This window comes from Cydia pomonella, chromosome 24 (assembly GCF_033807575.1).
Source record: "Cydia pomonella isolate Wapato2018A chromosome 24, ilCydPomo1, whole genome shotgun sequence".
Classification (NCBI taxonomy): Eukaryota; Metazoa; Arthropoda; class Insecta; order Lepidoptera; family Tortricidae; genus Cydia; species Cydia pomonella.
In genome coordinates, this window is record NC_084726.1 from 6713467 (window position 1) to 6725947 (window position 12481).

General features: G+C 39.6%; 1 protein-coding gene across 1 annotated transcript; it reads left to right on the forward strand.

Annotated features, from left to right (window-relative positions):
* Positions 1-2147: 2147 nt before the first annotated feature.
* LOC133530947 (protein disulfide-isomerase A5-like) lies at positions 2148-11215 on the forward strand. Its single transcript, XM_061869004.1, has 9 exons — positions 2148-2231; positions 3230-3404; positions 5302-5421; positions 5600-5673; positions 6576-6750; positions 7642-7764; positions 8465-8529; positions 9606-9780; positions 10949-11215. Exons 1-9 carry the CDS (start codon positions 2167-2169, stop codon positions 11111-11113), a joined length of 1137 nt encoding a protein of 378 aa, XP_061724988.1. The 5' UTR covers positions 2148-2166; the 3' UTR covers positions 11114-11215.
* Positions 11216-12481: the final 1266 nt, after the last annotated feature.

Below are 12481 nucleotides of genomic sequence, written 5' to 3' on the forward strand. Positions count from 1 at the left end.
CTTGCGAAACTGGGTTCAGAGCTGCGAGTCATGCCAACGCGCGAAAGTTCAGAGACACACTTCTGCTCCCCTAGGAAATTTCGAACTGTCAGGTTCCAGGTTTTCTCATGTTCACATAGACCTCGTGGGACCCCTACCATCTTCGTGCGACAACCGATACTGTTTAACTGCTATAGACCGATTTACACGCTGGCCGGAAGTCGTACCGCTGCAAAATATCAGCGCTGAGACGGTAGCTAAGGCATTTTGCGATACATGGATTTCAAGGTTTGGTTGTCCACAGATCGTGACCACTGACCAAGGCCGGCAGTTCGAGTCCCATCTATTTAAAGAACTCTCCAAGTTGTGCGGCATCCAACTTCAACGCACCACGGCGTACCACCCAGCTGCCAACGGTATGATCGAGAGGCTACATCGATCCTTGAAGGCCGCTATAATGGCCCACAATGAGATACGATGGACGGACGTGCTACCCATCGTACTTTTGGGCCTACGAACGGCGTGGAAGGAAGATTTACACTGCTCAGTGGCAGAAATGGTCTATGGTGAGCCTCTGAGGATCCCTGGTGAGTTTTTAGAACCACATTCTATGAATAAGGTCCAGCCAGTAGACTTTGTTTCCCAGTTGAGACAGCACATAGCTAAAATCAGACCTGCTCCTGTTTCAAGGCATGGTACGAAGTCAGTTTTTGTCCATAAAGACCTTAAAACCTCAAGCCATGTATTTTTAAGAAAAGGCCATCTTAGAGGGTCCTTGGAAGCTCCGTACACAGGCCCATTGAAAGTCTTGAAGCGAACCGATAAAACTGTTACTCTAGAGCTACAAAGAGGACCAGTGACAGTTTCGATCGACAGAGTCAAACCAGCTTATGTGTTGAGTGACGACAACTCATCTCAATCCCAAGTCTGCCCGTCTCAAGTCGTCAGGACAACACGCTCGGGCAGAAAAGTAACTTTTCCTGATTTTTATGTCGCAGGTCCATAAATCTCCAAGGGGGGTGGTGTGGTGACCATAAACTCCACACTAATTACTGCTCCAGCGGGCCCGAAGTCAGGCGACGGCGGGAGCGGCCCGCAGCCTGGCGGTCCCTGGCTGTGACGTCACGCCCCCACCGCGGCGCGGCCGGCCGGAGCTCAGTGCATCGCCCGCGCTCGGACAGAGGCTCCCAGAGATTCGCACTAAACGCACGCCGCTTTTCTCCGCCTTATCGCTAGCCTCTGCTTACGCGCGCTACGCGATTATAATATTCTATTTAGCTTCTTTCTGTCGCCTAAACTCTTTCCGTACTTTGCACGCTTGTAAATATCTTTTAATTATTATAAAGTTTATATGGATCTCCGAGTTTGATTTCTACGCCGCTGAATAGGAATCCATATACTTATTTAGCTCGTTTCTATTACAAAGTATTTCCCTCTACTATAGGGGCTCAAAATTAACGAACTTTGCGTTCTTGTTATACCTAGGGCAGTAAAGTAAGATAAGCTTATGCTTTCTTATTTACTGGCTGAGGTGTGTATGTGTATATACCATATTTCTGTTCGACGGAGCCGGAAATTGGCAACTTCGTGCAGCGCATCGTGCCGAAAGTTGACGCTTTCCGCACGGACAACATAAAATAACTAACTCAAACTATCAGTATGGCGATAATAAGTACTACGAGGAAAATGCCACCGACATCCTTGGCTCCGCCGGCGCCATTTCGTACATAACTTCCGAAATTGCAAGTCGCACGCTCTTACAGGCCACCAGCGCATCTATTGTATAATCAATGATGTATATTGTTATTGTAAATAAAATGCTTGTTTTTTTATAAATATCAAGTGTACTCATTAAGTACCTAAGTACGACAAAAAAAAACCACTTACAATGCGTGTGGGATAAAACTCTTTTAACACGCAAGACTAAAGGATCCCACGGTTCCCTCTCATGTTTCTGATGTTGACATAAACTATACGACAAGAATTGAAACGAATCTCATACCAGTCGAGATCTTTCATAACATCGGTGGTGTGATTTGGAGTATTGATTTCGGACGCTAGTCAAATAGTTCCTGGTTGCTAAAAATGTTATCAGTGGTAGGTTAAAGTCAAGTAAATGAAATAAATCCTTTTATTATAGTGTTCATCGGTGTTTCAATATAAACTTGTAAACGTACTGTTGTTAAAATGAAGCGAGAAGTTTTACTAATGGTCCTAATTTCTTATGCCGTGGCTCAGCTTATCCTCAGACCGTAAGTTTTTTATTAATCTATTAATGTTATTACTTAGGTCATACTGAAAGGTCCTGGAATTTTAAATAAAAAATAAAAATTCTTACAAAATCCCTGATATATAATTTTCAAACAGCATTCCTAAAATACAAATCATCACCGAACAATTGTATCTTTCAACGAATAAATATTTTCACTGCGTGATCTCTAAATGGCTCATTCCAGAAACTTTCAGTTTTACCCACGTATGCACACAGGTAGGTATGATAACTAATAACAAAACTATTTATTCACTTTATTCGTCACAGTTAGTGGACCTTGGGAAATAGTACATTGTGCAACGAGGGGGGTAAGCGAAATTTTGCAAACGAGGTGCACGACAGCCGCGGGCTGGCATTTTCAATTGTGACTGAATGCCGGATATGACCTATCTGACATTCAGCCACAATTGAAAATTGGGTATAAATATTTCAAACGGCTATTAAATTAATCGAATTAATAATTATTTTTACATAGACAGTAAAAATAAATTATAAACGTCAGTATTTTAAAAGTAAAACTAATTTATACCTACTTGGTTCGTATGAATTATTGACGCAATTAAAAAACAACTTTTTTCACAATCCATTACTCCCGGGGGCACAATAAATGCCTTTGTCCTTCAGAATACCTGCATGACATCTTTCTCGAGCAAGTGTGATAAAAAATTTTTTTTGTTTAGTGGTCCCTTACATATCACTAAAAAGATAACCACTGGTTTGAACTATTAGCATTTTCCTGCCCAGAAGCTGGTTTACTTTTTATTTTTCAAACGTTGAAAATGTCATAAAAAGCCGGATTAATTCAAAACGTTTTGTTGGAAAAATTATTGCCTGTGCCCATTTCTGTAGACCTAATTCAGCTGCACAGGACTGGCGTAACAGCACCTCGCTAGCGAGAAGCACTACCCGTCCCTCTATCCATTTAGTACATCACACAAATTAAAAAAAAACAACCCCAGCTTTCAATTTTCCTTTCAGAATCAAAGTAATTAACGTGGAAAGCCTGGTAGACCTGCACGCTAAACTAAAAGATGCTGGTGACAAGCTGGTGGTGATCGGGTTCCTGCCAAGAGCTTGCCCACACAGCGTGAAGATCACTCCGCAGTTCGAGAAACTGGCGCTGCAGTATTCTCACTTCGTCGTATTTTTAAGAGTAAGATGTTCTTACGTAACCCAACCAGAGAGGTACATAATTTTCTATTCAGGCATGGGCGCCGCCACGATTACTTTCAGGGAGGTGCATAATAAATGGAATAGAAGAATTGATGCAGAAATTTATTTTTCTTGAGTAATATAGTTCCGAGTTATGCTATCAAAATCATTGCAGATTTAGGTATATTGGTCTAACTCTAATGCTGGTGCAGACGCATAAAAAAACATGTATTTTTTTTTATATATTTTCTTATCTGCCAGGGGGGTGCAAGTGCACCCCCTTGCACCCTGCTGCCGGCGCCCATGTATTCAGGGTGCCCAACGTGTCAATTGTCAACGATCCGTAGCGAACGAAACGCAACTGTCAGGGCAACTAAATATAACAATTATGCAGACATTAAAAGTACATACTTACTAACACTATATTATCCCATTAATGTTATGCATGGGAAAATAAGTAAGGCCTGGTGGCTCTGGGATCTTGGTCTTTAAGCTAATTTTGCACCTATTTGAACAGATTAAAGTGAAGGAGTTTCCTTATAAACAGAGATCGGACAAATTAGCGTCATTGCTCGCAATAATGTGGATATGACTCAAAAGTGATTAAAAAATTAATCATTTAATTATCAGAAAATTTAGAAAAATTACTGATTATTTTCTTTTATAAATCTACATTATAAGAAATCTTTGTATTATTTATTGACTAGAAAAGAAAGAATCGAAATTAAATCTTAGGTAAGAAATTAAATAAACGCTGCCAGCCTTCTGGGTACCATAATGCACGAAGGCAGGGATCGGAAACCGGTATTTTTTGTATGGGAACGAAAACGGTATTTTTTCGTTCTTTGTTAATTACTTCATTTCTAATTAAGCAATCTAATAATACGAAGTCGTTATCTGAAAACACAACTGAGTCCTACATTTAGAGTATAAAATAAACCAAAATATATGGTCATTTCGATGTTTTTGCAATAAACCGGTTCCGATCCCTGCACGAAGGTGACCTGGGGAGCATTTTTTATTTATAAGTTTATTTTAAGTTCCATTATATTTTAGTTTTAATATTAATAATTAGTTTATTTATTTTGTTCGTTTTTTAGTTATATACTATGTTACTTGATTAATAAATACATCCATTAAATGTACAGAAATAAACATAAAACAGTTCGAATTGAAAAAAAAAGATTATTTTTTTAATCAATTTTGGAGTTATGTCCACATTATTGCGAGCAATGACGCTAATTTGTCCGATCTCTGCTTATAAAGGAACGTCATATTTTCATATAAAATTGACATAAACGATGACATTGTCATTGTCACACTATCTTGGTCCGCCATTTGTCACCATCGTCGTTCTAACCAGTATGTAAGTGCGAAAGTGAGGGGCATAGTGACAGGCGACAAAAATGGAACCATGATGACACCGCAGTAGGGCTAAGATGGTCGGCTCTTTATCATTTGTCACCATGCCTGTCACGTTCTAACATGTATGTTAGTGGGAAAGTGACGCATGACATGACAGGTGATAAAAATGCGACCATGATATCGTTGCAACTTCAAACAACGTTACAGCTGCTACGGCGCAGCACATAGCAACAATTATCGTCCGCACTCGTAACCCCTGGGTTTCCCGGAGGCCGATTGGACTATACATTTTGATATCTAAATAATATAATTTTATTATCATTTACGTGTGCATCTCATGTGCATCTTGTACATATATTGACGCGTGCGAAACGCGTGGATGTATGATATTTGTTATATTTCAAAATGTAGGTTCAATTTGCCTCCTGGTATGTAGCAAAAATGCTGTGTAGAGATTGCCGAGCACACATGCGATTGAGACACACCGGACACATTATGAGATATCTTACTAACAGAATAATTATTTTACCCAGGTGTATGAAGACCACGATGACATTTTTATCGAGTACAACGTGAAGTCGGTGCCGGCGTTCGTCTTCGTCAGGAAGGCCGAGCAGCTGAGCAGGCGCGCAGGCAACATCGATGATATTGTGGTATGTACTAACCGATCTTATACCTTATTGCAACGATATAATGTTATAAATCGTCAGATATAAGTATGAAAGGACAAAAATTAATTTTTATCGTAATACGTCTAGGACACACTTAGATATTATACATCATCTTTTTGTATTAATTATTACCTAATTCTGAATATTTGCTCGTTTTCAGAGTGTAATAGAGTCGGTGAAGGCAGAAGATCAACTACTTAACAGTCTCATTACGATACAGAATTTGGACACAGGGTAAGTCATTTCCTTATATTTTCTAACCAATATGATGGTGGCAGACGTAATATTTACAAGCGGGAGTCTGTTTCTAACCAAACCCCCGGTGGCATGGAAATTGCCGAATGCAAATTGTTAGTGCGTAGTGTCAACGTAAACGTGATGGTTGTCAGAGGGTTTGCTGTTTTATCAATTTATATTAACTTTTATACTACACCACCATCCTTACGGCCACCAAAATCTCAAGCTCACCCAAAACCGAATCAGACCACCCCACTATCCACGTTGTCTTGTCTGTCCTACTCCTAAAGAGCAATTGCGAAACCGGAGGCGCGGAGGGAGAGCAGCTCTCGCCCGCAGTGACGGAGCGCGGGAACGAGGGAGGCAAGGGGCTGCTCTCCGCAGCGGCGGAGCCACCGATATCTAAAAGCCTCCCCCGCCCCCACGCCCCTAATAAGTACGACAAACTCCAGCTTTGATGGACACCCCAGCGTTTTTCATCGTTTTGATATGCAGCGCCACGCGTGGTAAATTAAAGAACTAATTCGACCAAAATGCCGCAGCAAATTGCAAACGGAGCTGTAACTGTGTACTCATAAGGTATTTTACAGAATGCGGACTTTTTACAATTTTCCTTCGGCCAAATTGTAAGAACAATTTGACTGCGACATAGACATTTCTACCTTTTTTATGAAGTATGATGAAAGTCTTTGAAAAATGTATCCGAACCGGTAACTTTTGTAATGTCCAACAGGAAAGACACCGGAATTCCCGGTCGTTTTTGACCCAAACATTTACGTATACCTTCGCCAGTCTTTCTCCGGGACCAGCCATTGCTGGTCATTGCTGGTGGACATTGCATTCAATGTCTCGCTCAAATCTTCGAAGGTATGTAATTTTTAAGTCAATCTATGTTGCAGGGGCGTATTATATGACGTCGAATGTCACGACGACATGAAAGGGCGGCTCACAGAAGCGAAGGATAAGCTGGTGGTGCTAGCGTTTCTACCTAGCTACTGCCCTCACAGCTACATGATGATACCAGAAGTACAGGAGCTTGCTAAGAAGTATGCTAAGACGACCTCATTCCTTAGGGTCGGTATTACAACTTTAGATTTTTCATTTATGCAATATAAGTTGTTTAATCCCCACAAGTTTTTATGAAAGCCACAGTTCACACGGGGACGATGGGCCCGGAATCGATTCTCCCGACACCCTACAGCAAGGTACGCTCTCTGCTGCTAATCGTAGAACGCAGCCCCACTCACATGATCACCGAGGTTACCTAGATAGGCGGTCTTCAGACTGAGACCCATCCGGTTGCAGATGCAGCGCCGTGACACAGAAAGAAGTGTCCGAAATTTGAAACTGAAATCAAGTCTGATTTTGCTGTAGTTTTGGCTGAAACCGAACCTGCGGTCAAAACACGATACCGAACCGAGCGTACCTGCTGAAACCGAAAAAAGAAACTGCTACACCGCGTCACCTTCTTAAATTGACATTATTGTCATGTGGTCCACTGTTCAGATTCGCCAACATTCCTATATCGTCACTTTCCTATCTTGTCCACAGTTCTAAGTCATCGACATTCCTACATGGACAGAGGTCAAAATGATAGGCCAATAAAACTTTTCAGATAGACAAAAGCAATTTAAAAGTAAATGATAAGTGCCGATGTTGTCTTATTTATAAAAGGCAGCCAGAATAATGGCTGGTAATGTAGACGATGGGACTGTAGTCAAAATAGTACCTAATGTGGACGAGTTAGGTAGGTGACGATTTAGGAATTACATGCTGACGGCATGGCATTCTGGGCTATTTAAAAAGGTGACGAAATAGGATTGTGGACGAAGCGATCCTCAGCCAAACTTGGGTTCTTTGTTTCAATTATTTGCGGGCTATGATTTAGTGATAACCCATAAGTGAATATGCATGATAAGGTGTGATTCAGTTCATTGTCTTATTACTTTGTTACCTTCTTTCTAGATCAAGGAAGACCATGATGACATATATGAGATATTTGGCATACACACAGTACCGACATTTATCTTTATGCAAAATAAGAAGAAACTCTTGGTGCGCACTGGGACCAGCGTCAAACAACTTGCGGTGGGTTCTCGAAAATGTTTAGATATGAGTACCCACTGTTAGCATTTAAAGTAATAACTGTACAAGTAAATTGCACATGTAACATGTTACTTTGCCCCATCAGCATTTGGTTTATACAAAAGTTTCGTAATTGGTTGATATACATATTATAAATAAATAAATACTTATATTAAGTTAACATAAATCAAGAAATCAAGAAATCGTTTTAAGCAGCAATAAAATCAGGTAAATAAGCAGCGGCAGTCGTGTTTCTCAAGACTAAGAGAAGAAGCAAGAGAGTATTTAGTATTCATTTATTTCTTGCTTAGTTTTGGGTAGTAGTAAAACATTTCTTATGGTATCACATGGCATGGCATAAGCACTAAGTCACATTAAATAAATAAAATAAAAATTCGCAACAAAATTCCAAGAGAAAAAATAGACGAGCGAAAAGGGCATATTGCCAGTTCGCACGGTGGAGGCACCATGCAGGTTTGCCGTGTTACAACTTAACAAGATATGATATATATATCTATTGGAACAATTAGACTGTACTTTTGAACTGTACTGTAGAAATACATATATTCATATTTGAAAGAGTAGGTATAGGTAACCCAGCCAGGGTGGTAGATATACTACACGGTGGTAGATACTATACAGGTAGATATTGACAGTTCTCATTAATTACTTTTCTGATAAAAAAAATTTTTCTCCGTTGCAGGACATATTGGAGGCTGTGCTAACTGGCGACTACACTTCGACGACAACCACCACACAAGCACCATTGTACGAACGTTATATCATATCTTACTTATCACATCATGTCATATTACATCATATGCTTAGGCCCCTATTTCCCCACAGTCGCCTGACACGGACAATTCACTGTATCTACAGTATATTGCTTTTTTAAAAGTAAACATTGACGGTTTATATAGACCGTGTCATTCAAGAAGACGCGTGCCTTGACTCGTATTGTCATCTAATTAAAGGTTACATTTGACAAATCTGCGCGTCATCGTGGATGACACGCACTATAGCGTCGGTAGCGTCGTTACTCACCGAGCCAAAAATGTACCTACAGGAAGTTTTTAATTCGCAAGTTGGTATCAGTCGAATATTGCGAGGGCAATACCTATACACCGTGGGCCAATTAAACCCGACAGATTTTAAAGGTGTATTCTTGGCCGCATTTAGAGACTAAAATGTCATACAAAGTTTCCTGAAATCGACCTTGTGTTAGAGATAATATAATTTTTAGTGAAAATTTGTTTCTGTTTTAACATAGTGAAAAATTTTCGTAATAATGTTCTTCTTTACCAAGGTGTAAAAGTACATTTTAAGCAAATTTATTTTTCGGCGAAAAAATTTTTTTTTTTTGCGAAATTGGCAAATACTCATATGACATTCTTTGCTCATTATCCACCTCAGGAATGCGTGATTAAAATCTGTCACGATTAATTGGCCCACAGAATATATAGCAGACGGACACATACTTTCTTCAAAGAAAGTTCCGAAAGAATCAATGTTATATACGGCCTAGGCTTTGAACCTATGGTTGATCTCAGGTTGAAAGCTGATGAATCCGACCACACTAAGTCTTCACTTGGTCACTCTTGGCAGTGACAATATATATACTAGCCCACCGCGCCATACTTCACGTATAACTTGGCGGCGGACCATACTCCTTAGGGCCACCCCACCGTCTTTTGAGCGGCGGTGTCTAGTCAGCGTTATGGAAAATGGCGTCGCAGCGCAGTTGCCTACGCTGCGTCGAGCAGCAGCCATATAGTTGACTAGACGCCGACGCTCGGGAGACGCTAATGTGGGGGTGGTTCTGAATTTTTCTCGTTCTATTCCAGGAGCCATATAATCGACATAACCAGCCCTCAACACCTGAATGAAACGATGGCCACGGCCGGCAACAAGCTGGTGATCCTCGCGTTCATGGCTAAGTGGTGTTCTAAATGTAAGAAAATCGCTCCCAAGATTGAAGCCATGGCGGACGAATACTATGGCACTGTCATGTTTTTAAAGGTTGGTGGTTCTATTCCCCGTGTTTTTTTTTTATTTCCGTTAATTTCCTGTCCTTACTTAAATGTCCTGAGCTTACATTAAGTAACTTTCTACAAAAGACAACGGTTTTCTAATTAACTCCATTTCGGAAATAATTAATAATTTATTTTTATCTTATAAGGCCCCTATGAGCGTGTACATTGCCTTAGGTCCTGTTTGCATATTGATTAGTAGTGTTTAGTACGACGCCCGAGACCACGAACCGGCGAATGATGTCCAAAGAATTGGTTATTCGTATTTCCAGAAGAATTCATCATTAACTGAATCCGTCAACGGATTCACCGTCATGTTTGCCATTCATTGCATAATATCCTATCAAAATTATACAATAAACAGCAGAATGCAAAAAATCCAAAAAAACGTATGGAGCACAATCCGCCATATTTCGTGGATCATTCGAAAGTCCCAAATGGCGGCAAATGGAACCGTCTTCCCGCATGTCACCCATCCGTAGTTTATTTATTCGGTATCGGCCTGTTCATTTTTTGTTCTAACTGACAGGCCCATATCGTCCGGCGGACTGTTAATCAGTGGGCCCCTTTAGACACACTAGCGTCGGGGGCAGACTGCCATATCGTTCGATATTAAGTAAAGCCGAACACTGACTAACAGGCCGCCGGACGATATCGGCCTGTCAGTTAGAACAAGAATTTGACTGTTCCGAACAACTGACCGGCCGATATCGTCCGGCAGACTGTTATTCAGTGGTTGGCTTTACATGCGAATTTTTTTCAACTAACACTTCAGTTCGAATAAAACGTCATCTCGACTTGTATTAGAATAGTGGTCAAATGAAATTGCTTTGTTGCTCAAACATGTTCTAAAGTTGAATGTAATTAAAGTATCAGTTATCGATAATATAAAGTTAACTTCACGTAGCCACCACAGACACAGGTTTCTTAATATAGGCCGTTAGCTTATCGTTTCGTTATAGGGAGGTTATGATATGGATGTAGATAAAAACAAATTTAATTTGTATTTAATCAAACAAATTTTGAGGAAACTAGAAAACCTCAAATATTAAAACCATCTGGAGAGGCCGAACTAAAAAAACGGATAAATATTTTAGGATAGGTATAAATGTTACGAAATCGTCTGGATTTAAAAAATGTCTTAACTTATTCCGCAGATCGATGACCATACCAAAACCAAAGAGCTCTACAAGGAATACAATATCCAACGCGTTCCGACGTTTGTCTTCCTACGGAACTCCAAAAAGCTCAACCAGTACGAGGGCACGTGGTCCGAAAAAATCAGGACTCGTATAGAACTGCAAGATTTTCTAAATCTGTGATCAAGAAGAAGTACCTACCGAGCGAAAGTGGACTTAATAATTGTAATGCATTTAATTGTTGCTGAAAAAAGTTTTTATGAATAAAAGATTGTCATTTATTTCTGGTGTGACGTAGTGTGGCCTCTTCCTCTTTATTTATTTATTTATTTATTTATTTATTTATTTATTTATTTATGTTCAGGAGAACCAACAGCTTTAAACTTACAATAGGACAACAAGATTAATACAGAGAGCCAATTACAGGAACTCACAAGTAATTACAAAGTATATAAAAAAAAATGCTAACACTGACGCACACACACATGCGTACAAAGTGAGAAAAAAACAAAAACACAATTGAAAATGAAAATACATAGAAGCCATTAAAATAGACCCTAGGTTCGGAAACACTTAGCTCATTAGCGCCCAGAATAATTGAGGTCTCAAAGTTCGAAGGAAAAAAGAACATACAGTAAAATATTTCAGATGTTAATGCTGATAAAGCATATTTTAAAGTTCATATCGAGGCGCTAATGCACTAGGTTGATGAATAAAATGCATTTAATCGCCTAATGAAAACTTAATAAAGTAACAAAAACAAAAAAAAAAAACAGTATACATATAATAATACAGAGAAAGAAAGCTCACATAAAACACCGCTTAACCAGACTATGCCTCACATTAGGAACTTTACAATTGAATATGTCAATATCAAGTTCCTTCGACAACTCATTTAGCTTACGACTCGCGCGAACCAGGAAGCTATTCTGCCTATACTTGGAGGATACAGTTTTTATAGATATTGGGGGATAGTACCTTTTAGAACGGTAGGGAGTATTGAAAGAAAGTTTGCTTAGTAGCTCGGGACAGTCAGTTACGCCACTGGTGATGTTCAGGAGAAAGGTAATGTCAGATATTTCACGTCTTTTTTGTAAGGGGACTAGATGGTGCTTCTTACAAATACTTAAATAGTTGGAGGAACTATAGGGAAATTTCAGTTTAAAACATAAATATTTAATAAATTTTTGCTGAACGCGTTCGATACGGTCAACGTAAGTATTATAGCAAGGGTTCCAGACTTGCGATGCGTACTCCAGTTTACTCCTCACATAGGCGCAATAAAGTACTTTAAGGGTTTTAGCTTGAGTGAAATATAGAGAATTACGCATTATAAAGCCTAATGCTTTTAGTGCTCCACTAATAATACTATCAATGTGCTTGTCAAATATAAGTTTGGAATCGTGAATAATACCCAAATCCTTCATATATGTTATTTTCTCAAGCGGTTGGCCCTTAATTGTATAAGATTTAGAGATTACGTTACGTTGACGGGAAAATGTAATTGAAAAGCATTTCGAGGGATTAAGTTCCAGCATATTTATTTTACAG